Source organism: Chionomys nivalis, chromosome 8 (assembly GCF_950005125.1).
Source record: "Chionomys nivalis chromosome 8, mChiNiv1.1, whole genome shotgun sequence".
NCBI lineage: Eukaryota > Metazoa > Chordata > Mammalia > Rodentia > Cricetidae > Chionomys > Chionomys nivalis.
In genome coordinates this window covers 71,165,713-71,186,779 of record NC_080093.1, presented here as the reverse complement: position 1 = coordinate 71,186,779, position 21,067 = coordinate 71,165,713, and the positions used below count along the sequence as shown (strand labels likewise).

At 47.3% G+C, this 21,067-nt stretch overlaps 1 protein-coding gene across 5 annotated transcripts in view; it reads left to right on the top strand.

Annotated features, from left to right (window-relative positions):
- Positions 1–21,067, top strand: part of Katnip (katanin interacting protein) — a 176,307-nt gene that overhangs the window by 32,497 nt on the left and 122,743 nt on the right. For all 5 annotated transcript variants that reach the window (XM_057779249.1, XM_057779247.1, XM_057779252.1 and 2 more), the window contains one exon: positions 20,845–20,921. In XM_057779249.1, the coding sequence (XP_057635232.1) occupies positions 20,860–20,921 (62 nt within the window). In that variant the 5' untranslated portion in view covers positions 20,845–20,859. The remainder of the gene's footprint in view (positions 1–20,844; positions 20,922–21,067) is intronic.

Below are 21,067 nucleotides of genomic sequence, written 5' to 3'. Positions count from 1 at the left end.
AGATTGCATTTGGGTGCTAATTAATAACGCGAGTGTACTACTAGTTCCTGTTAATGTCTGTCTAGGCTATTAATAGTCTCTTGCTGCAATAAAAATATTTTAAGGGATAATCTAAAGCAGGAATTTAATACACATGTGCAAAGGCAGCCAAAGGTAAACTCCTTAGACTAGAATAATTGGGTCAAAGGGTATGTGCTTTATTGAAAACAATGTTTCTAGTCCATCTGCTAATAATGCATAAGAAGGGCAGAGTTCTTGATTGCTGGCCAGAATCATGTGTGACTGACTTTAAGCAGTGCCTGTGTTGACTCCTTTATGGGTCACCCTACAGTTCCCCAGGCTACCCGTCTCATTGTAGATGGCAGCAGGGCAGTTTTCTTAAGAAGGACTTGCAGGTGTGTCTAGAAGCTCACTTTTGAGAGCCACCTCTTAGCCCTTAGCTCAGTGAGAGTGGCGATTCTTCTTGTAGGGTCCCAGTGCCACCCACCCTCCAGCAGCACATACCTCCTTCCTTCCCTGACTTAATTCTCAGCATCCTCGCAACTTGACCTTCTGGGTGACTAAGAGCTGCCCTCCTCTCTCATGTGTGTATGGTCTTGTCTCTTGGGGAAGAAAGCGTGTTCTCATGGTACAAAGACTCTAGCTTTCATCAGTAGCACACACACACAGAGGAGGAGGAAGAAAGCACTTAGAGAGAAAGGAACGAGCGAGCAGGAGAGTGTGTGCTGCGTCACTAGAGCCTGCTGTGGCAGCGGACGCTCCAAGTGTGCACTTTTACGGGAATGAAACCTTTTAGTTCTGATTTCTGGGCAGAGAAGAATGAAATCCCATTTTGGATTCAACTGCCAAATCCATTCCCAGTGTGAAATTAGCATTGTCCATTTTTTTGCACCGTGAGGTCCTGGTCTCTGTAGATTTTGAGAAATTGGCCAGCAGTGGCGAACAAGTCATGCAGCAAGATAGGAAGCCTGTGACCACTGCGGGAGGGGCTCAGGTTCCTAGGTCCACTCTGCCACTCAAGTGACTCGGCCTCTGTGACTGCACAGCTCTCTCTAGGGCAGGGGTGACACAAAATTGGTGCTATAGGGCTGACATGTATTCTGTAGGTTCCAGAGGGAGAAGTGCTTTAAGCCGAGTCTGCATCGTGGGAGCTCCACAGATGTCGGAGCATGTTTGGAAGGCAAATGCTTTAAAGCTAAGATGCCAGGCTGGCCAGATGGGTAAAGGCACTTGTTGCTTAATAACCTGAATTTGATTTCTGGGAACCACTTGGTAAAAAGAGAGGATGGACTACCAGAAATTGTTCTGTGGTCTACACACCCACACCCCCCAACACACAAATAATTGTGAAACATTGTTTCAATGCCAATAGATAGAGTAGAAGTCTTTCTGGGGGAGAGGTGAGCCCTTGTTACCATGTAGTGCCATCAGAGAGCGGCCATAATCCTTCCTGTAGGACTTGACTGACTGCTGAATCCCCAGCTGCCCTGAGACCCTAGGAACTGCAGAGATATATCTATAAACCCAGCCTTCCAACCCCTAGTTTAACAAGGGCAAGGCCAAGACTCCCATACCAAACAGCAGAAAGAATCAATTTCTGATAAAATGCCAGGAAGGAGATTGACATGTCTAAAGCCTTTCTGGTATCAGCTAAGCTTCTAGCACAAGATTAAACTCTAGGAAAAAACCCTTCAGAGAACTGCAATTTCTGAGCAGAAAGAGTCTGTTTTGGGTAAGGAATGTGCCCTTGTACAGAGCATCATCAAAGTCTCCTCTATCCTCAAATCTGAGGCATGAAATTGCCTTTAATGCTGTCTCCTCCCTCCACTTGGAAAAAGCACTGTGTGGAATATAGAATGGTATTAGAAAAGAGAATGGTACCTACCAAGGAAAGGTGGCACTTACAAGTGTCTCAGGAAAGGAAGATGTCTCCAGGGTAGAAACAGCCCTTGTCTCTGGGTGGACAACAGCCACATGGCCCTAATCCTGCTGCCTCCCCTGACACGAGGACATTTGATTCCTCCCGTCTATGCTGTTAGCTCTCTGGTCATCTAGGTCTGTCAAAAGCCAGTGGCTTCAGCTTTATCGGATCCACACATAGTCTGTGGGCCCTCGGCCCTGCATAAGTGGTAGTCCTTATGCTAGCTTCATGGGAAAAGAGGGAGATTGCAGCCTCACGTTGCTGCAAACTTCAGAGGCAGGTGACATCAAGGTCTAGGTCAGGGTTTCTGTTGCTGTGATAAACACCATGACAAACAGCAGATGGAATGGACAGAGTTTATTTTCCTTCCACATCACTGCTCATCACTGACGGCAGTCAGGGCAGCATCCTGGAGGCAGGAGCTGATGCAGACGCCATGGAGGAGTGCTACTTACAGGCTTGTTCCTCATAGCTTGCTCAGTCTGCTTTCTTATAGCACCCAGGCCCACCGGCAGGGATGGTACCACCTACAGTGGGCTGGGCCCTTCCACATCAAGCATCAATCAAAAAATTCAACACAGGCTTTCCCCAGGCCAATCTAGTTGGAGTATTTTCTCAAATGAAGTTTCCTCTCCCAGAGGACTCTAGCTTGTGTCAAATTGATATAAAACTAGTGAGCATAATCAGGTATAGCTGGATCCAAGTGTTCAGACTCAGCCTCTCTAGACTCCTCCTTCCTTATGGCAATCCACTCTCCAATGCATAGAATTCCATCTATAGCAGGGCGGCTGCCAGCTATCCCAGGCTCACTGTAGAAAGTCTAGTAAGTGCGTGCCAGGGTTTGGAGTCAGAGAGCCTGACAATGAGTCCTGGCTCCTCCATCCCTCAGGAAGCTTGAACACCATGGAGCCTTGGTCGTTTCCTATGTAGGATGGTGATGGAAGCAGCCCCAGCCTCCCTGGGAACCAGGAACCGTACCTGACTTATTGTAGCCCTAAGTGGAGGCTGCTGTTTTCCCTGACCTTCCCTTCCTCCTTCCTGACGGTGTCTTCACTGTCAGCAGTTCTAGCAGAAGAGCTGAGGATCAACCAAGTCTAGTGCCCAGACTGAGACCCACCAGCCAGGTCAAAAGGGAGGGGTGAGGAATCCCACATTATCATAGTTAGAAAGGGATAATTTCTCAAAAGAAAATTAGTTTAGTATCACAGAAGACCAGAAAAAACATAGTGGGCAGGCAAAAGCCAGCCATCAACCACATGGCCACTTTGTGACAGGAGCAATAGAGCGGACAGATAGTGTAGTCCACGGCAGCTTCCGCACCAGGCGCTAGTCTCCCTCACTGCACTCAGTAGTATTGGCCTAGCGAGTATAGGGCCGAGCCAGTGTGCCACGTTGTGCCAGAAGAGAGAAGGAGGTTCAGCATGAGGCCCTTTGGGGCCCATTCTAGCCTCCATTTCTCTGTGTGTAGAATGGTGCTCAGCAGGCCTTCCTTTCCTAGTGGTGAGCAGAGTTGACAGAAGCACTAGGCCAGCCCGACTTTGGCCACAAGCTGACTCTCTCCATACCACCTTTTCTCCTCCCCGACCTTATTGTAGGCTCACAGCTACAATAAGGACCCTGGCCTGTGTCCCCTGTCTGGACAGGTAAGAGGGCACATGTGGCAATGGCCAGATGTAAGGACTAAGACTCATTTGTAAGGAATAGTTAAACCACAGTGGGCTCTGGTCAGGGCCATTGAAGTAATTGTGTATCTCCCCATCACACAGTCTCTACAGAAGTTGCTTCCAGGAACCCCATGGATATGAGGAAGCACAGGCTGTGTTTGGTGTTTGTGTGCACTGTGGGGAGAGACAAGCGGATCTGGAGGACCATTTGAACACCTAGCCTTGCTGAAATGCTGACTTCAGGTTCAGTGAGAGACTCTGCCAGAAGGAAATAAGATGGAAAGTGGTTTAAAATACCTGGCATCCTCTGACCTACACACACACACACACACACACACACACACACACACGTGCGCGCGCGCGTGCACACACACACACACACACACGTACATGTGCATATACTCCCTATCACATCCAGTTTATTCCTCATCTCATTCTCTTCCCTACTATTAGATCAATGGATTTTTTTTTCTCCTTTTTTCAGGTAGAATTTCACTCTCTAGCTCAAGATAACCTTGAACTCACTATGTGCCCCACACCTATCTCAACCTTCTAAGTGCTGGGGTTATATGTGTATGCCAGCACACCTGGCTTAGATATTGACTTTTCCAGAACTTTGTCTATTTAAGCATTTCTTTATTGTTCAGTCAAAAGTGCATTTGGCCATAAATAACAGAAAATTCAATTAAGAAAGCCCTAAACCAGTCATTAGCAACCTTTATTTAAAGGGCCAGATAATAAACATTTCAGTGTTTATGTATGTATAGTCTGAGTTACTTTTTTTTTTTAATATTTGACAGGGTCTATCTACGTAGCCCTGCTTGTCCTGGAATTTACTATGTATACCAGACTGGCATCAAACTCACAGAGATCTGCTTACCCCGGCCACCCCAGTACTAAAATAAAGTCATATGCCACCACACCCTCAGAGTTACTCAATTCTGCCATTAAATATGAAGGCAGCTTTAATGAGTGTGACTGTATTCCAACACAACTGAATTTATAAAAATATGTGGCTGGCCAGTTTTAATCTGAATGAAATTTGTAGGCCTTTAGCCTAAATAATAGGATTTGTTTGGCTTTTGTGGTAAAACTGCCAATAGTCTTATGAGATAAGCAATTTTATGTCTAACAAAAAACTTAAAAAGCTCATCTCACTTAAACCTCATGAAGAGCAAACGTTATGCATTTGCCACCTCTTATTTCTGCATTGTAGGTAAATGCCTCCATGTCATCTTCCAGGGCACTAATTTTTGCTCTAACTGTATCTTCAGTCTTTTCTTTAGCCTTTGATCGGTGTGGTTTCAATGGCTAAATCTTTTCTGTGCAATTTCAAATTAACTCTTCTATTTATAAGCTCTTGTTATTTGATGGATGCAATTTCCCCATTTGTCCTTCTGATCATAATGAACATAGCTATTGGGTTTTTTGATTGCTATTGTGTTTTTTATTTTGTTTTGTTTATTAATTAATTAATTAATTGGCATCTTTCGAGAAAGGGTCTCACAACTCAGGATCCTTCTGTCTTGGCGTTACATTACCAGAAAAACAAACGGAGTTATGTGCCATTGGATACAGCTTCAGTATGTCACAGGGGTTCTACTTACACCACTGTGATTTTCTTTGGTTATTTTTCATAATTATTGAATTGTCCCCTCTCATTCCTGTTGTTTATTTTTCTGCTCGTCGGATGATTGTAAATTTGTACCTTGATTGCCTGTCTTTTCTCTAGATCCTGATTTTGTTGTTTTGTTTTTTAATGTAATTTACCACCAGTGATTGTGGGCAAGGAATGGAATTTGCTGCAGTAATAGGACACTGATCTGTTAGTTGGTCTTCTGAGCCCAGGATCCCGTTTCCTCCAGCTATGTTTTGCCTTTCTGTGCCAAGAGTCCACTGTTATAGTCCCTGAACACTGGGCAGGTGGAAGGACCTCCTTCTGCCACTTCTTACAGTTTCCATCCAGTCTGACACCAGTCTGGGGCCTCTATCTTCCTGAAGATTGTGCTGCTTCTAGGTTTGGAGCAGCACACGACAGCTCCCCTGTGCCCAGCTCCTTCTCAGCTTCTGTCTGCCATCCAGTTCTCAGGATTTCTTAACATTTAGAATCTACCATTTGGCACCCTCTCTTTTGCCGAGGCTGTCATGGGCTTTGGATGGTGTTGCTTGTTTGGATGTGGGTAGGAGGAGGCTGCTGTGTAGATAGTTCCTCTGCCCGAGCTGAGCCAATCTGACCAGTTCTCAGGGTGACTTTCTGTGGGATTTCCACCTTCTTGGCCACCTTCCTGTCTCAGAAACCATGAGGAAGTCCAGCTGTGGAGTGGTCAGTGTAGACTGGAGGGACAAAAAGTGTCTCTAGTGATGACTGGTTTAGATGCACTCTCACTCCAGCCTGCGTGACAAAGTCTCTTCACTTCATGCCTCAGCTCCTCTTCTGTCAAATGAGGGCAAAGATTATAGCAGCCACCTCATAAGCTAATGAAAGTGTGCATTGAAATAGTGCATGCCAAATGTGCAGGAGGTGCTTAAACACCTCCCCTCTCTTGTTCTGAGCAAACATTCCTTTCTTCTCCCTTCCTTTGTTGACAGTGTTTCAGCTTGCCTCCCAAGTGCTAGGATTACAGATATGCACCACCACGCCTAGCTCGGAGCCAGTGGTCCTGGTGCACTTATTGCTTGGGTTGTGTCAGTAGTTTTTGGAGCTATAACATGTTGTTGGCTTTGTGCATATGCATGTGTGTGTGGATGTGTGCAGAGACCAGAGGCCAACGGTGAGTATCTTCCTTAATTGCTCACCATCTTATTTGTTGAGACAGGGCCTCTCACTGAACCTGGAGCTTGTCATTAGCTGTTTAGCTAATGAACTCCAGGGATCTATATGTTTTTGCACTCCCTATCCCAGTGCTGGGCTTGCAGCCATGCATAGACATGCCTGACTTTTATATGTGCTACGAATCAGAATTCAGGTCCTTAAGCTGTGCAGTGGGTACTTAGTGTCTGAGCCGTCTCCCCAGCCTCCATACTGTTGACTTTAAGGCCTGTCTTCTTCCCTGTGTACTTTCCTTCAGTCATGCTTCCCCTTCTAGTGCCTTTCCTTGTCTGGGGCCTTTCCCTTCCCAATGCAGTCTATCCAACCTTCCTTGGTCCATCTCTAGCCTGTCAAAATTGTCCTGAACTTAGATTCCGTCATCCATTTTTTCCTTTGTCTCATCCCATCTAAATGTCATCCTCAGAGTTTATAAACAGCCATTGATAAAATTATGGTCTGGCCTAGGATGAGATCAGGGACAAAGTCTCATGACATGCCTTCCTTCCTAGGAAGAGTAATTTAGATGGCTAAGTAAGATGATTAATTTGTCTAATACCTGTAATAGTATGTCCTTGTGGCTTGATTATGATAATATTAGCATGGTGGGTGTTATTTACCATGGCTAGGCACTGAAGTAAGTGTTTTCCATGTAATGCTATTTCTTACGGTAGCTCTGCTAAGTATTGTGTTACTCAGGACTTGTATTAAAAAAAATAAGAATGATAACACTATCTGGAGATGCAGAGGTGGACTGTGTACCGCAATGCAAGGCTCTGAAGAAGGGTTGCTTCTTAGAAGCCTAGGGCAGGGTGTGTATGTGGGGGCCGGGGGTCATGAGCAGATGGACTGCAGGCTTCCAGGACATCATCTCCCTGCTTCTCTTATTTTGCTAGCTCGTTCTTCGTGCTTGGTGTGAGCTAACCTTCTAGCTTACTTACTTTCTTTCTTTCTTTCTTTCTTTCTTTCTTTTTTTTTAAAGATTTACTTATTTATTATGTATACAGTGTTCTGTCTGTCTGCATGCTTGCTGGTCAGAAGAGGGCACCAGATGTCATTACAGATGGCTGTGAGCCACCATGTGGTTGCTGGGAATTGAACTCAGGACCTCTGGAAGAGCAGTCAGTGCTCTTAACCTCTGAGCCATATCTCCAGCCCCCTAGCTTATCTCTAGCTTTTTCTTTTCTTTTTCTCTTGAGACAAAGTCTTGCCACATAGACCCCACTGTCCTGGTACTTACTCTGTAGCCCAGATGGGTCTTAAACTTATCTAATCCTCCTGCCTCATCCTTCCAAGTGCTGGGATTACAGGAAGGCGCCACTGTGACTAACTTAGCTTTCCTGTTTTCTTAGTTCATCTGGCAGAAAATTCAGTGACTTCTAAATTTGTTCATCCCCTTTCATGAGAGTAGCCAGGCCTCTAATCCCAGCACCTGGGAGGCACAGGCAGGAAGATCTGAGCTACACATAGATGGAGGGAGGGATAAAGCAAGGGGGGGAGGAGGGAGGGAGGGGGAGAGAGAAAGCATGAGAGAAAGGAAGAGAGAGAGAGAGAGAGAGAGAGAGAGAGAGAGAGAGAGAGAGAGAGAACAGCTTCTTCCTAGACCTTCTAATATAAACTTCCCAGATTATTGACCCACTCTGATGTCTGCTCCTGGGCCACCCATAGCCAGCAGCATGGTCACAGGTCCTGACCTGGCTTCCAGGAATCTTAGGCTGTGACCTTGTGACTGATAGAATAGGGCGAGTCCACAGTCCAGCTGTTTGTTTTAGTTTGACAAATGAAAGGTCCTCAGGCTAGACGTGCCAGTGTCTGAGGCCTGTGATGCCAGCCCCTGTCATTTGTGCTCACTGGGAGCCATGGTCATTTCTTTTCTGGAGCTTGCTTGGCACCTTGTCTTTGTCAAAGTCTCAGAACTTCCAGTTTGATGGGGCACTGATGTGAAGTCTCATTCTAGACCGTGGAGTCAGTGAGACCAGGCTCCATCTCATGCTCTGCCTCCCCACGTCTGCAGCTGAAGAACAGGGAGGATAGCGATGACTGCTTTACAGTTGGGATGATCTGGTGACCAAGTGCATGTAAACCCTTGGAAAATCCTCCACTCAGCACAGAGCAGTGCTCAGCACAGAGCAGTGAGCCTCCTAACTATGCAATAGTGGAGAAATCCCTGAGGAAAGCTTCAGCTTCTAGGACGGGGACTTCAGGAAGCATTGGTGGGCAGAGAAGGGATCAAGAGAACAGATTCAGCCCCAACTACAGCAAAAGCTTAGGGGCCACAAGCAGTCCCAGTTGAAGGAAGATAGCACATGGTATTGATGTGGCTGCTCATGTGATCCTGGCTTTATAGTGAAGACTGTATGATTGTTCATTCATTCATTCATTCATTCATTCACCAAAGGTATTCGCTGAGTGCCCGCTAAGTGCTAGACACTCGTCTAGGAAGCAGATGTATTCTTGGAATATATGCCCTCGTGGCTGGAGGCTGACTGAGCAGTACATACAATGTGAAGGGCATCAGAAGAGCAAAACCAAAGTGGGGTGGAAGCAACATGAGTGCTGCTGAAGAATGAGCTTAGAGGAAGGAATGATAACCCAAAGGGGCTCTAGGAAACAAGAGATCTGCAGAGGGAGCTGCATGGGCTAGAGCCGTTGACCCAGGCGAGCCCTGTAGGGTCCCAACAGAGAAGCTGGCAGGTGTTTGGGGGCAGCAGGGGAAGGCAGCGGGAAAGGGTGAGATGAGAAGAAATAGAAGGACTGGACGTTTTGAGCAGGCAGACAAAGCTAGGAAGGTTTCAGGGGAATGCCAAGAGGTGACCCAAAGCATGATACGGGCATCTCCTTCTTACCATCGCAGAGGGCACAGCCGTGGTAGTCTGAAGGCTATCTGGGACAGAAGAGCCACTGATACTATTTAGTTAGTTAGTTAGTTAGTTTGGAGGCGAGAGAGTGATTTGATTTGTTACTCAAATAGCACATGAAACCAGCCTCCTTACAGATGAGGACTCACTGTTCACCAGGCTGAAGTGCTGATTACTTTCCCATTCTTTCCTAACTCCTCCTAGAGTAACTGTTGCCTCTGAAACCTAGCATGTATTCTTCTAGACCTTTCTCCATGTGTGTGCAGGGCTGAGTACCCACAAAATATGTGTAGCATTTGTGGTGGTTTTGGCTTTATGTTTAGCACAGACAGTGTCCCTCCGAAAACACTGTTTTATAGTGTACAGTAGAAGCTGTGATTTGTCTTCACTGCCTTGAACTCTTCACTTCAAACCTATTCTAGGTGGCTCTTGGCTCATATTTTGAACCTGGCATAAAGGTTAAAATATATGCTGAGCTTTTAAAAAGATAACTTTCATCTAAAACCAAAACTGGGCATGATGGCTCATAACTGTAATCCCAGCACTTGAGAAGCTGAAGCAGAAGCTAGCCTGGGCTACATAATGAGTTCTAGGCTAGCCTGGGCCACAGAGTGAAACCCTGTCTCAAAAATCAAACAAGCAATCAAAGAGCACTAACGGGGACAGACATACTGCAGATGGTTTAGCTGTCTCCACTGGAGGACATCCGGGTGGTTTCGCCTAACTTTTGATACTTTTTCCTAGGGTACCTATAAGTCTTCTTTTGGTTGGGCTCTGGGGAATAGAAAGGCCCAGTCCCACTAGATCAGATTTTGTTTTTCTAATTTCAGTGGAGTCTACCCCTTTGTTCCTTGAGTGCGTATGTGAGCTGCCAGGGATACAGCAAAGGACGCACTCAGATCTGGTTGAGAGTGGGCTCTTAGGAAAGACCCTTGTTCCTTCCTGCTGGATGGAGTGAACAGGAGGCCCAGAGGCCTGGAAGGTGGTGGGCTGCACCCACTCTTAAGCATATGCTCCTTGCAGGATAAACACTACCTTGAGCACCAGACAGACCCAGAGTCCTTCCTTTCCTTCTGAAAGCAGAGCAGTCTGCAAGCCTGACTTCTTTCATGCCAGCTTCTGCCATGCCTGGACTGCCTCTCCAGCTTGAAGCCACCCCTTTGATAACATGCCAGTAGCAACATTATAAAAGCACTATTTTGAGTAGAGCAGGCCAACTACCCTGTCACTGGTTCCCTTATTCCCTGCTGATGTTCCACATCCTGCCTTCTGCTCCCAACCTGATACCATTCTATGCTCGCCACTGTGACAGCACTTTCAAGGGTTGGTGCATAGCCTCAGGCTGTGATTGTCACTCACCAGGCTGCCTAATTTGAAGGTGTGGTGGCAGGCCCTCTTTGGGAGGCAGACCCAACCCTGCCACAGTTGCTTTTCCTGAGATACTCTGCCCAGCCACTTCCTGCGTGAAAAGGAAAGTTGGCATCTTAAAAAAACTTATGTTGGCCGAGGAGATGACTTAGTGGGAAAAGTGCTAATTTGAGGACCAGACTTTTTTGAGACAGGGTTTCTTTTCTCTGTAGCTTTGGAGCCTGTCCTGGAACTAGCTCTTGTAGACCAGGCTGGTCTTGGACTCACAGAGATCCACCTGCCTCTGCCTCCCAAGTGCTGGGATTAAAGGCGTGTGTCAACACTGCCCGGCCAAGGGCCAGAGTTTGAATTGCCAACAAGCACATAAAGTCAGGCATGGTGGTGCTTCTGTAACCCCAGTGCCAAGGGTGCAGGAGCAGGAGGATCCCTGGGACTTGCCAGTCAGTCAGTCTAGCTGAAATGGTGAGCTTCATGTTTAGTGAGAGACCCTGTTTCAAAAATGAAAGTGGACACACACCTTTATCACCACCACTCACAAGACAAAGGCACACGGATCTCTGAGTTCAAGTCCAGCCTGATCTATATAGAGAACTCCATGTGAGCTAAGATCACACAGTGACACCATATCTCAAAACAAAACAAAAACTTAAGGTGGAGAATGGTTCTTCCACTTTTAAGATACTACCTTTGAAGAGGACTGTCGATTTTGGAGACTCTCCCAATTCCTCCCTTCCCTCCGGTAACACCAGCTCCAGGGGATCTAACACCTCTGACTTCTTCCAGCACCTCCCAGGGACACACATCTAATTAAAACCAGCAACAAAACCACCAGCCATCCCTCTCTGTGTACATGTCCAGCTTCTTCCTGCTTGCTGTCATTTTTAACCAGGCTTTGCAACCCACAGTCCTGACTTCCAGTAAGCCTGGCCCCTCAGATAGCAAATGTAGATTCAGGAACTGGGGGGCTTTGTGATACACACCCGCATGGCAATCATATTTCAGATTAAAAATTGGAGACTATGGCCTGAGAATTAATTGCATTTGGGGGACTTGCTAGTAGACATTTGAATCTGGGCAATCCTGGCTAAATCAGGATTAACCATGAAATATCCTGGAGGGTGGCCTTTGATGTAGTAAGTCTGGGTCATGCCCTAGGAGCCCAAGGTCAAGGAGGAATCACAAACTGTCTTAGGACCCCAAGTTGTTAACATCCCCTCCCACTCCTGTGCCTAGGCCTTGGTCAGAAAAGCTCCTTCCACCTCCTCCAGACCTCTGACACCTGACTGAGTGCCTCCTGGCCTCCACCTGCACCCTTCACCCTCAGCTGCTTCCTGATATTCCTGCTCTCTACTCAAGCAAGCACTGTGTGGCTTCCTGTTAGGTTGGTATTAGGGCAATTTCCTAGCTATGGTCACATTGTAGTCTGTTACTCTCAGTAGTGACATGTTTTGAACCTTTGTCCTCATGGTTGCCCCTGTTCATTCTACGCATTCTTGTTCACCATAGTGGAGAGTCTCTTGGCCTGAGACTCCTCTCTGTTAAGACCTTCCCCTCAGCACATACCAACTAGCCTGCTCAGACCCAGCCATCACCAGCAGGAGGCTCCTCAGACCCCCAGTACAGTCTCATCTCCTCTTCAGATCACTTGTAACATCAGCTCGCATTGCTGCCTGCATCGGGGTGTGTATATAGGGGGTAGACTGTCAGTCTTCCCTGACAGACCACCAGTTCCATGAAGGAAATCCTAGTTCGGCAGGAAGGTTGGAGGGCAAAGAGGAAGGAATAACCTGTCACTTTTATATTCTGGGGGAGTATTATCTCGTATGAAAGCTGGTGCTCTTTTTTTTTTCTTTTTTTTTTTTTTTTTGTGCTTCTGAGGCTCAGATCCAGGACTTCCCACGTGGTAAGCTATTGCTCTGCCATTGCTTGTCTAGTCCTTCTTAGTTTATTTTGAGGCAGGGTTTTGCTACATTGCCCAGGCTGGACTCAAGCTCATGATACCTCTGCCTCAGCCTCCAGAGTAGCTGCGATTTAGGTGCCAATGTGCTAGTGGTTGGTTTTGAGCATAAATCTAGTTTGGGTTCCCAGATCCTGGTGCTTTCCCCTAGGTGTCAGAGAGATCTTTGGTACCTGCCATAGGTTAACCACAGGCTTCAAGCATGCTTCCATGTCAGAGGACCAGGCTTTCACTGTCTCTGTGATCAAATAGCATGTTCTTACCGTGTTCCATCTCTGCTCCAAGATGGACCCCAGGGTCTCCTCCCATCATGCTTTCACACACACTGTTCTTCCTGCATGCCCTTCACCCTACTTTCCTCACCTAGTGAGCTCCTTTTGAACTCAGTGCCATGGGATACCCGCCCCCCCCCCCCGTCACCATAGGCAATGCCAGACTCTGCCCTCTGCTTACTGCTGTGTGGCATAGGCACCACAGTGCATGGGAGCAATTGTTCTTGTTTCTACCTCTCAGTTCTCTGAAGACAGAGATTTTATCTTCCTCGCTTTCCTCTTCCTCCTCCTCCTTCCACACCGTCAGCTCCACATTGAGAGACAGAGCACAGAACCTGTGGGTACCATCTCTGACTTTGGAGTTGGGTGTTCACTGAGTGAGACCACAGGAGAATGAACAGGTATTTACAGCGAGTCACCCGACTGGAAGAATGGTGGGTGGGTCATAAGACTGGGGTCATAGGGAACAGTCGAGAAGAGCTACTCATGAAGCAAGCTCACACTCCCTGTGAAGGGCATTCTAGGTAGGGGAGGCAGCAAGGGTAGCAGTCTGGAGAAGAGAGCAGACTTCCCTGAAAAATGGCCAGCAGCAGGATATATGGTTCATGGATGTAGTGGAAAGATGGAAGTGAGGTCCGTGGAGAGTGCTGGCAGCACGTGACTGGCATTTATCTCTGTCTCCAGCCTGCAGCCTGCTGCCTGATGCAGGAGAAGCCCAGGGGACGGTAGCAGGGTTAATAGTAATGCCCTCCCCCCTTTCTCCCTGGTTTGGGGGTTTGGCCTTGGTGGCCTCCAGGGTGACACCAGCTCAAATAGCCTTGTCTGCTGGGCTAGGAGTGATCAGGATTACCTTCTGATAGAGTCCCTGACCTGGAAAAGTGTTGGTGTGTCAGGCAGGCAGGTAGAAACTAAGATGGGAGACGAGAGACGGACATTGCCACCTTGGTCATCTTTTTCCCCATCAGGCCCAGGGACCATTTCAGCAGGGCTCCAGCAGGCGAGCTATCAAAGCTTCCTGCAGTCAGGTTCACTATGGCAGTGCAGGGATGCAAAATCGGTCTCCTTCTGTGGTAGTCAAAGGCTGGGTACAGTGGAAGCTGAGCCCCTCCCCCCTTCCCTCCAGAGCACTGCTAGGAACTTTGGCCTCAGCTGCAGGTCCTAAAAACTCTGGACCGGATGCCAGTATGTCAAGTCTGTCAAACCTCTAACAGCTTCCTGGCCAACTCAGTGTAAGGTCATGGCCTTCCTGGTGTGTTGTATGGAGGCCTGAGTCTGGCTTTGTCTGGCCTAGCCACCTGCTGTTATCTGCCCCACCTGCCTCACTGGCCCCTGTTATGTGTTCCTGTCCCACCACCTGGATTTCTACTTTTCCAAATACCTTCAAGGTCAACTTCATGGCTTATAGGTCATCTCACCAAAGACACCTTCTTTCTCAAAAAAAAAAAAAAAGCTTTAAATTTTTATTTTTATTTTATAATGTGTATCTGTGTGAGGGGGTTGTACACACAAGTTCAGTGCCCTTCAGGACCAGAAGAGGGCATTGGATTTCCTTAGGGCAAAGTTGCAGGTCGTTGTGAACTGCCTCATATGGAGGCAAAGAACTGAACTTGGGTACTCTGGAAGAGAGTGTGCCCACTGAGCCACCTCTCCAGCTTCCAAAGAGGCCTTCTTGGGCAGCTTGCAGAGACAACCCTCCTTTCCTGCTGGCACTCCTGCTCATTGCCTCCTCCCTGAACTGTGAGCCCCAGCTGCTGCTGCTCTATCCCAACACCTTAGATGCACACTAGACCAAAGTGGGTTCTTGTGGAATATTGAAGAATGCATGGATTTGTGAATGGGAGTTGGCTCCACCCTCCATGGGGAGTGAGCATTGGTGTGTGAGTGGGATGTCTTGCCTAGAGGGTCCTTTTTAAGCAGGTCTGTATTTATACCTACGGTTGCCTTCTGTTTATAGCGTGCTTATATTTTTCACTTACAGCTCTGATGGAAGATTCCTTTTAAAGTAAACTCACTGAAGGTTTTTAAATCCTCTTCCTTCACCAGACTAGGATATAATTTATAATCCATGTGACAATTTTACAAGAGAACTTTTCTGAGAATAAAAAAAAAATCAGATGTGGGTTGAAAAATGATTCCTCAGATGGCTATGGGGAAGTTGTTTTTTTTTTTTTTTGTTTTTTCATAAAAGCACAGTGTCCTGAGGCATGGAGTCCAGAAGGCAGACTATAACCCCTGACCCCAAGTATGCAATCTCCAGGTCTGGTTATCCGATGGTTGTGGTGCATAGCTGGGAGGCAATGGCAGCCTGAGATAATCAAACACTTTTGTTTATTTGCCTTGTGGAGTCTTTTAGTCAAACACCTTTGTTTACACGCTTTGAGGAGTCTCTGTATCCAGGGCAGGAGAAACCATGTTTGCTTTTTGTTGTGTTGATTCATACCACCTCTAGGGGGCAGCCTCAGCTGCTGCTTTAGGTTTTCTTTGTTATGCTTCTGTTTGTGCTACAGGCGTATTGGATATAGAGGATGTTTGAGGATAAGAGCGTGCCTGATGGGTTAGCAGACGCGATTGAAACACAGGCTTAGAGTTTTGCCATTAAACTAATATGTATTGAGATCTCAGGACCCAGCACTAGGTCATGACAGACTCTCCAGGGAAACAGAGAAGTTGGGCCTGGGTGGGTTTTGAAGGAAGAGTAGGAGTTGTGTACTATAAGATGCATGTAGTCATCCTTATTGTGGGCATAGGGACATTAAGAACACTTGTCAGAGCCGGGTGGTGGCAGCGCACTCCTTTAATCCCAGCACTCGGGAGGCAGAGGCAGGCGGATCTCTGTGAGTTTGAGGCCAGCCTGGTCTACAAGAGCTAGTTCCAGGACAGGCACCAAAGCTACAGAGAAACCTTGTCTCGAAAACAAAACAAAACAAACAACAGCAACAACAAAACACTTATAGCTGGGTGGTGGCAGCACATGCATTTAATCCCCATGGAGGCAGAGGCAGTTGGATCTCCGCATTTGAGGCCAGCCTGATCTATAGAGAAAGTTCCAGGACAGCCAGGGCTACATAGAGAAACCATTTTGAGAAACAAAATAAATAAAGAATATTTATCATAAACCTCAAGGTATGTCTTAGTACTAATCTGCTTGCCCAGCCTGTATGAGGCCCTAGACTTGACTATTAGCATCAGCAAAAGCCCAAAGCAAAGGAAACTGAACCAAAAAACATTCGTTGAAATATTGCTTAATCCTCTGCTGAATGTTTCTCTGGACCCGCCAAAGTACAGGCTTTCGAAAACCATTAATTCTTCTGCCATACTGTCTAGAACTCAGATCTAAGTTATATTTACACAGTCCAAACTAGCTTGAGTAAAAAAAGGAGGGTAGCTGGGTGTGATGGCACATGCCCGGAATGCTAACTGTCAGAGGCAGAGGTAAGAGGATTGCAAGTTCAAGACCAGTCTGGGTCACAGAGAAAGTTCCGGCCATCATGGGTAATAGAGCAAGACCCCATCTCACAAAAAGGAAGGGAGAGAGAGGATAAAGGGAGAAAGAGAGAAAGGGAAGAAAGGAGGGAGGGGTGCCATGTTCTGTCTTTTACTGATAAAAATGAAAGCTACCTAAGTGGTGGAGGGGCAGTGCTGCCAATGAGGCTAGGAGACATGATGTGGAAAGTTCTGTACATTAGGTCTGGTTCTGCTCTGGTTTCTGGCATCCACTGGTGTGGGGGCAACTCACCCCAATGGGTAGAGAGCAGCTGCTGAGTGCCATCCTTTGAGCCTGACAGGTCAGAGGCGATGTGAGAATGAGAGGGCTTTGAAGATTCGCTAAGAACTGAGGCCTGACCACACCCTCTGAGGCCCTTCTGGCCCCCTTTGCTGCTGAATTTGTACATTTTTAAATGATTTATGTGTTTCCCGTTTGGGCTCTGGGTGCTTTAAGAGCTAGTGCAGGTTGTGAACTCTTCCTGGAGGAGTCCTTTAGGTAACACTTGTGTGAATGTTTCCAGAAGCCCTGCGGGAATCTGGCTGGTTGGTGTATGGCTGTGGAATGTTGCAGTATAGTGCCCCGTGACCCAATGGCAAACAGTACCATTGACGTTGTTCACGTGGTATATGCTGTGAATGGAGCCTGTGCAGTGTAGCCCCTGTGTGGCAAGTCGCTATCAGAATATCCACAGGCTGGGCTTCCATTAACCCTCAATTATGGGGCTGGTAAAATGGCTCAGTGGGTAAAAAGCTCTTGCCTCACAAGCCTGGAGACCTGAGTTCAACCTTCAAGTCCCACATAAAAGTGGATGGAGAGAACCAACCCTATCTAGTTGTCCTCTATACTCAATGCATATGCTGTAGTACGTGTTCCCTCCACACACACATACCACACACACAGATACAATAATAAATTTAAACCCCTGGAGTGTATGGAAGGCTGCCAGCCCCTTGCATCCATGCAAGCACCCAGCAAATGTTGGTGGGAAACAGAGAGGATGAACTTGACCCTTCCTTGAATTTTCATTCCATTATTGCTGGTTTATGTATTCACCCCTTCACTTTAGAAATAAAGAAATAAAACTCCTGCCATGTGAAGTATGCACCTAAGTCGTCAGGTTTCTGTTTCTCTACATGAGAATGGGTAACTTAGAAAGAAAGGAGCTTGCATGGCTCTGGGGGTGGGGCTGGGAAGTCCAGGACATGGCAGCGACTTGAGGCAGGGAGCACCATACCATGATGGGAGGAGGAAGGGTGAGAAAGTGGGCATGTGGGAACAGAAACAGACAGACAGGACAGCCCGGTTCTCTAACACTCCAGTGTCACAATGTGACCCTTCTCATGGGAACTTTCACTCCTACTGTTTACTAACCCACTGTTTGAGTGATACTCATCCCTCCACAAGGTGGAGCTCTTGTGAACTATACACTTCATAAGCCTGTCCTCTCACCACCTTTGCTGTGGAAAACAAATTTCAATCAAAGTTTGGAAGGAAGAGACCACATGGGAACCATAGCAACCTCTGTTCTGGAAGCAGCACTGTGATTTGGAGCCAGGCCTAGACCCCAAGGCCCAGGCTCTAGTCAGAATTGCAGGCCAGGGTCTGCTGAATGAGGGAAGGCTGAGCTAGTAGAGGGTCTTGCTTGTTCAAGTATGACCCACGGGGCCTCCCAGTCCTCCCAAATCAGAGCCACCCTGTCGCCACAATCCCCAGGTGACCAACATTTGAGAGACAGAGGCTGGAAAGAGGGGAGCCGGCTGGATGACCTTGTCTATGTCTCTTGGGTGGCACCTGCCTCATGGTGAAGAGAAAAGATATATTCCAGACAGGGTCTGAGGTAAAAGCCCATGCGTCCTGGCACACACTTACATCTCTTTGAAGTCTGGACTGCTCTGAAAATGCCATGGAATGTTTCATTCAATACCGTAATGTATCAACGATCACTTTAATATTTCAAAATGGTAAGGCAAATTGCTATGGAGTCAGTAGTGTTTTGGAATATGCATGGCATGAATCTCCTTGTCTCTTAAGTAGGGTGATAATAACTACTTCGAGAAGGGCTACAGAGACCAAAAGAGAAGGCTGGCTGTAGTAACTCCTCCCCAGAGGCAGGGTGTTACAGGACTCTCTCACAGTGCTGAGGTCTCTCCTGTGCTTCCCTGCATGCAGGGAGGAGCCAGGCTCAGTCCCAGGGACATGAGGAACCTCTTGAGGCAGCTCAGGAAGCCAGAGAGATCTACCAGTTTTTAAATTTTCTTTTAATTTCATAATGCTGCCCTTTATACTACTGCTCACTGGCTGGGCAGCCAGGTTAACTAGAATGAAACTTAAGTGACACTCAGGTTGAGGGACTGGAGATGTGGCGTCCTGATAGTTACTGCCTAGTGCAGGGTCTCGCTTATTTAAATGTGATTGTTCACGGCACCAGCTGGGAGCTGGTTAGGGATACCCACAGGGCCTCCCCTTCCTCCTGAGAGAATCGAGCAGTCCCAGGGTGACGTGTGTACACACCAGCACTTGAGAGTCAGAAGTCTGGGAGAAATAAGGCTTTCTGGAAAAAAGGAAAACTGTGGGTGACAGGGGAAGAGGCAAATAGATGGTAACGACCTGGGGTTTGCAGGACATGGGTGGAGAAAGGGGGATTATGCCATTAGCACTAGTCTGAGAGTGGCTGTTAGTGTTTCCTCCCTAGGGCCCGATTGCCTGGTAACTGGGGAGAAGTGAAGATGGAGAGAGAAGCAAACAGTTGTGTAACATCTGTAGCTGAAGGTGGAGGAGGAAGATTGGTTAGAGAAGGTCCAGGCAGAGAGCTGGACAGGAAGGGGTCCTAGGCCTGTGGATGCTAAGGAAGAGTCAAGGGAGGACAGAGAGGAAGCTGTGGGTGTCCCTGGCTAGGCCCCCAGGAAGCATGGAGACAGGTGCTCCTCTGCTCACCCAGTGTTACATCCCAACAAGCGTACTGTAAATACCTTAAGTTGAAAAATGCACAGAAGAGTCAGGTGTGATAGTGCATGCCTCTAATCCTAGCACATAGGCTGAGGCAGGAGGATTGCTGAAAGTTCAAGGCCAGAATGAACTATATAAGTTCAAGGCTAGCTTGGACTATGAAGTGAATTTCAAATTCCCCAAACCCATATACACATGTAAATACATACGTACATGCATGTATACATACATACATACAGTCATACACATCTGCTTGGGCTTTCTGTAGCCAACCTTCCTCTTTTGCTCTCAGTTATTGATGCTAAGCATCTGTCTGCCTCTCTCTCCATATGTATATTGGCTGCTATTTGTATGTATAGTATACACTATTAATCCCTCCATAATACTGTAATAAAATGTCTAAGCCAAGAAAGGTGGCACACACCTGTAATCCCACTACTTAGGAGGCTGAGGCAAGAGGACCACATGGCAGAGTCCACTGGGGCTGTATTTTGAGGCATCATCTCAAAGACACAAAACCAAACTATTCAATTGTAGTAGACTGAGCTCTGATAGTCAGATTATATGGCACAGTGCTTAAAAGCCATTTGAACCCAAGGACAGAATGTTGTGTGAAGCTTCAAGGCAGCACGTGAACTAACAAATCATTGTCCAGATACTCTTTCAGGCATGGGTAGGTCCCAGGACTCAAAGTGAGTGTTAGGAATCTGTTTCACCCTATAACTTGACTCTGCTGCTTTGCCAGTGTCATTTTCAGGTTTTCCCAGACAGACCTGGGCCCCCAGAGGAAAGAACAGCTTCTTCCTGGGGCTATCAGCAAGACCCCAAGGTTGACTTGTCTTCTTCCCCCCAAACTGTGACTCCCTGTTGCTGAGCAAAGCACATGGTGATTGTGCCTCCAAGCCAAGGCAGCGTGACCCCAGGGGTGGCCAGAAGAGCTGCCTTCAGCTCCCAGGGGAGCCGCTGAATTGAAAGATAGAGCTAAGAGGCTCCCAGAAGGCAACATGGGGCCCTCTTGCCGGAAAAAGATCTACAGAACCACTTTCTGTAATGACCATGTTGTTTCTGATCATCGGGGATTCCTCTTGCGGAGAGAGGAAAACTTGAGGTCCCTTTTCATCAGTTTGGGGTGACCTGGTGATGACTGACTGAAATGGCTGAGTAGTGTGTGTGTGTGAGGAAACTCTTAGGTGCCAAGTTTGGCTTTTGTTTTTGTTTGTTTTATTTTTGAGGCAGCATCTCATTATGTAGCTCTGACTGTTCTGGAAGGTACCAAGTCTTATCAGAGCCCTGGGCTTCATAGGGCATGGGGGGGGGGGAGTAAGGAGGCTGGGGAACCAACCTTCGTTCACAGATTGGTGAAGCTATATGTATTTGGGGCCCACTGGGCTCCCATGCAATCCCTGGAGCTCTGGGTCGCCAGAGTGATGCCCCAAGGGGAGCTGGGCCTTCGTCAAGGTTGGCCTCCCAGCTCAGCCAGCCTCCTGCAGGCTATGTGCAGCACCCAGCTTCAGTAAAAACATCCCTGCATTTCCCTCTCACACTGCTCTGTTTCTTCCTTTCAGGGTTATACTAAGGACATGGTGACAGACTTTGATGAGAAACATGATGAGTATTTAATATTGCTTCAACAGAGAAACCGGTAAGAGCGAGCCGCCTGATGGCAACCCTTGTTATTAACCAAATAAAAATTGATTTCGGTTTTTTAATAGCACACAGGGCACAGGAATGGGACCCAGAGTCCCCCTCCATGCAGAGGCTGAGGTTATTACCTGCACTTGCAGCTCC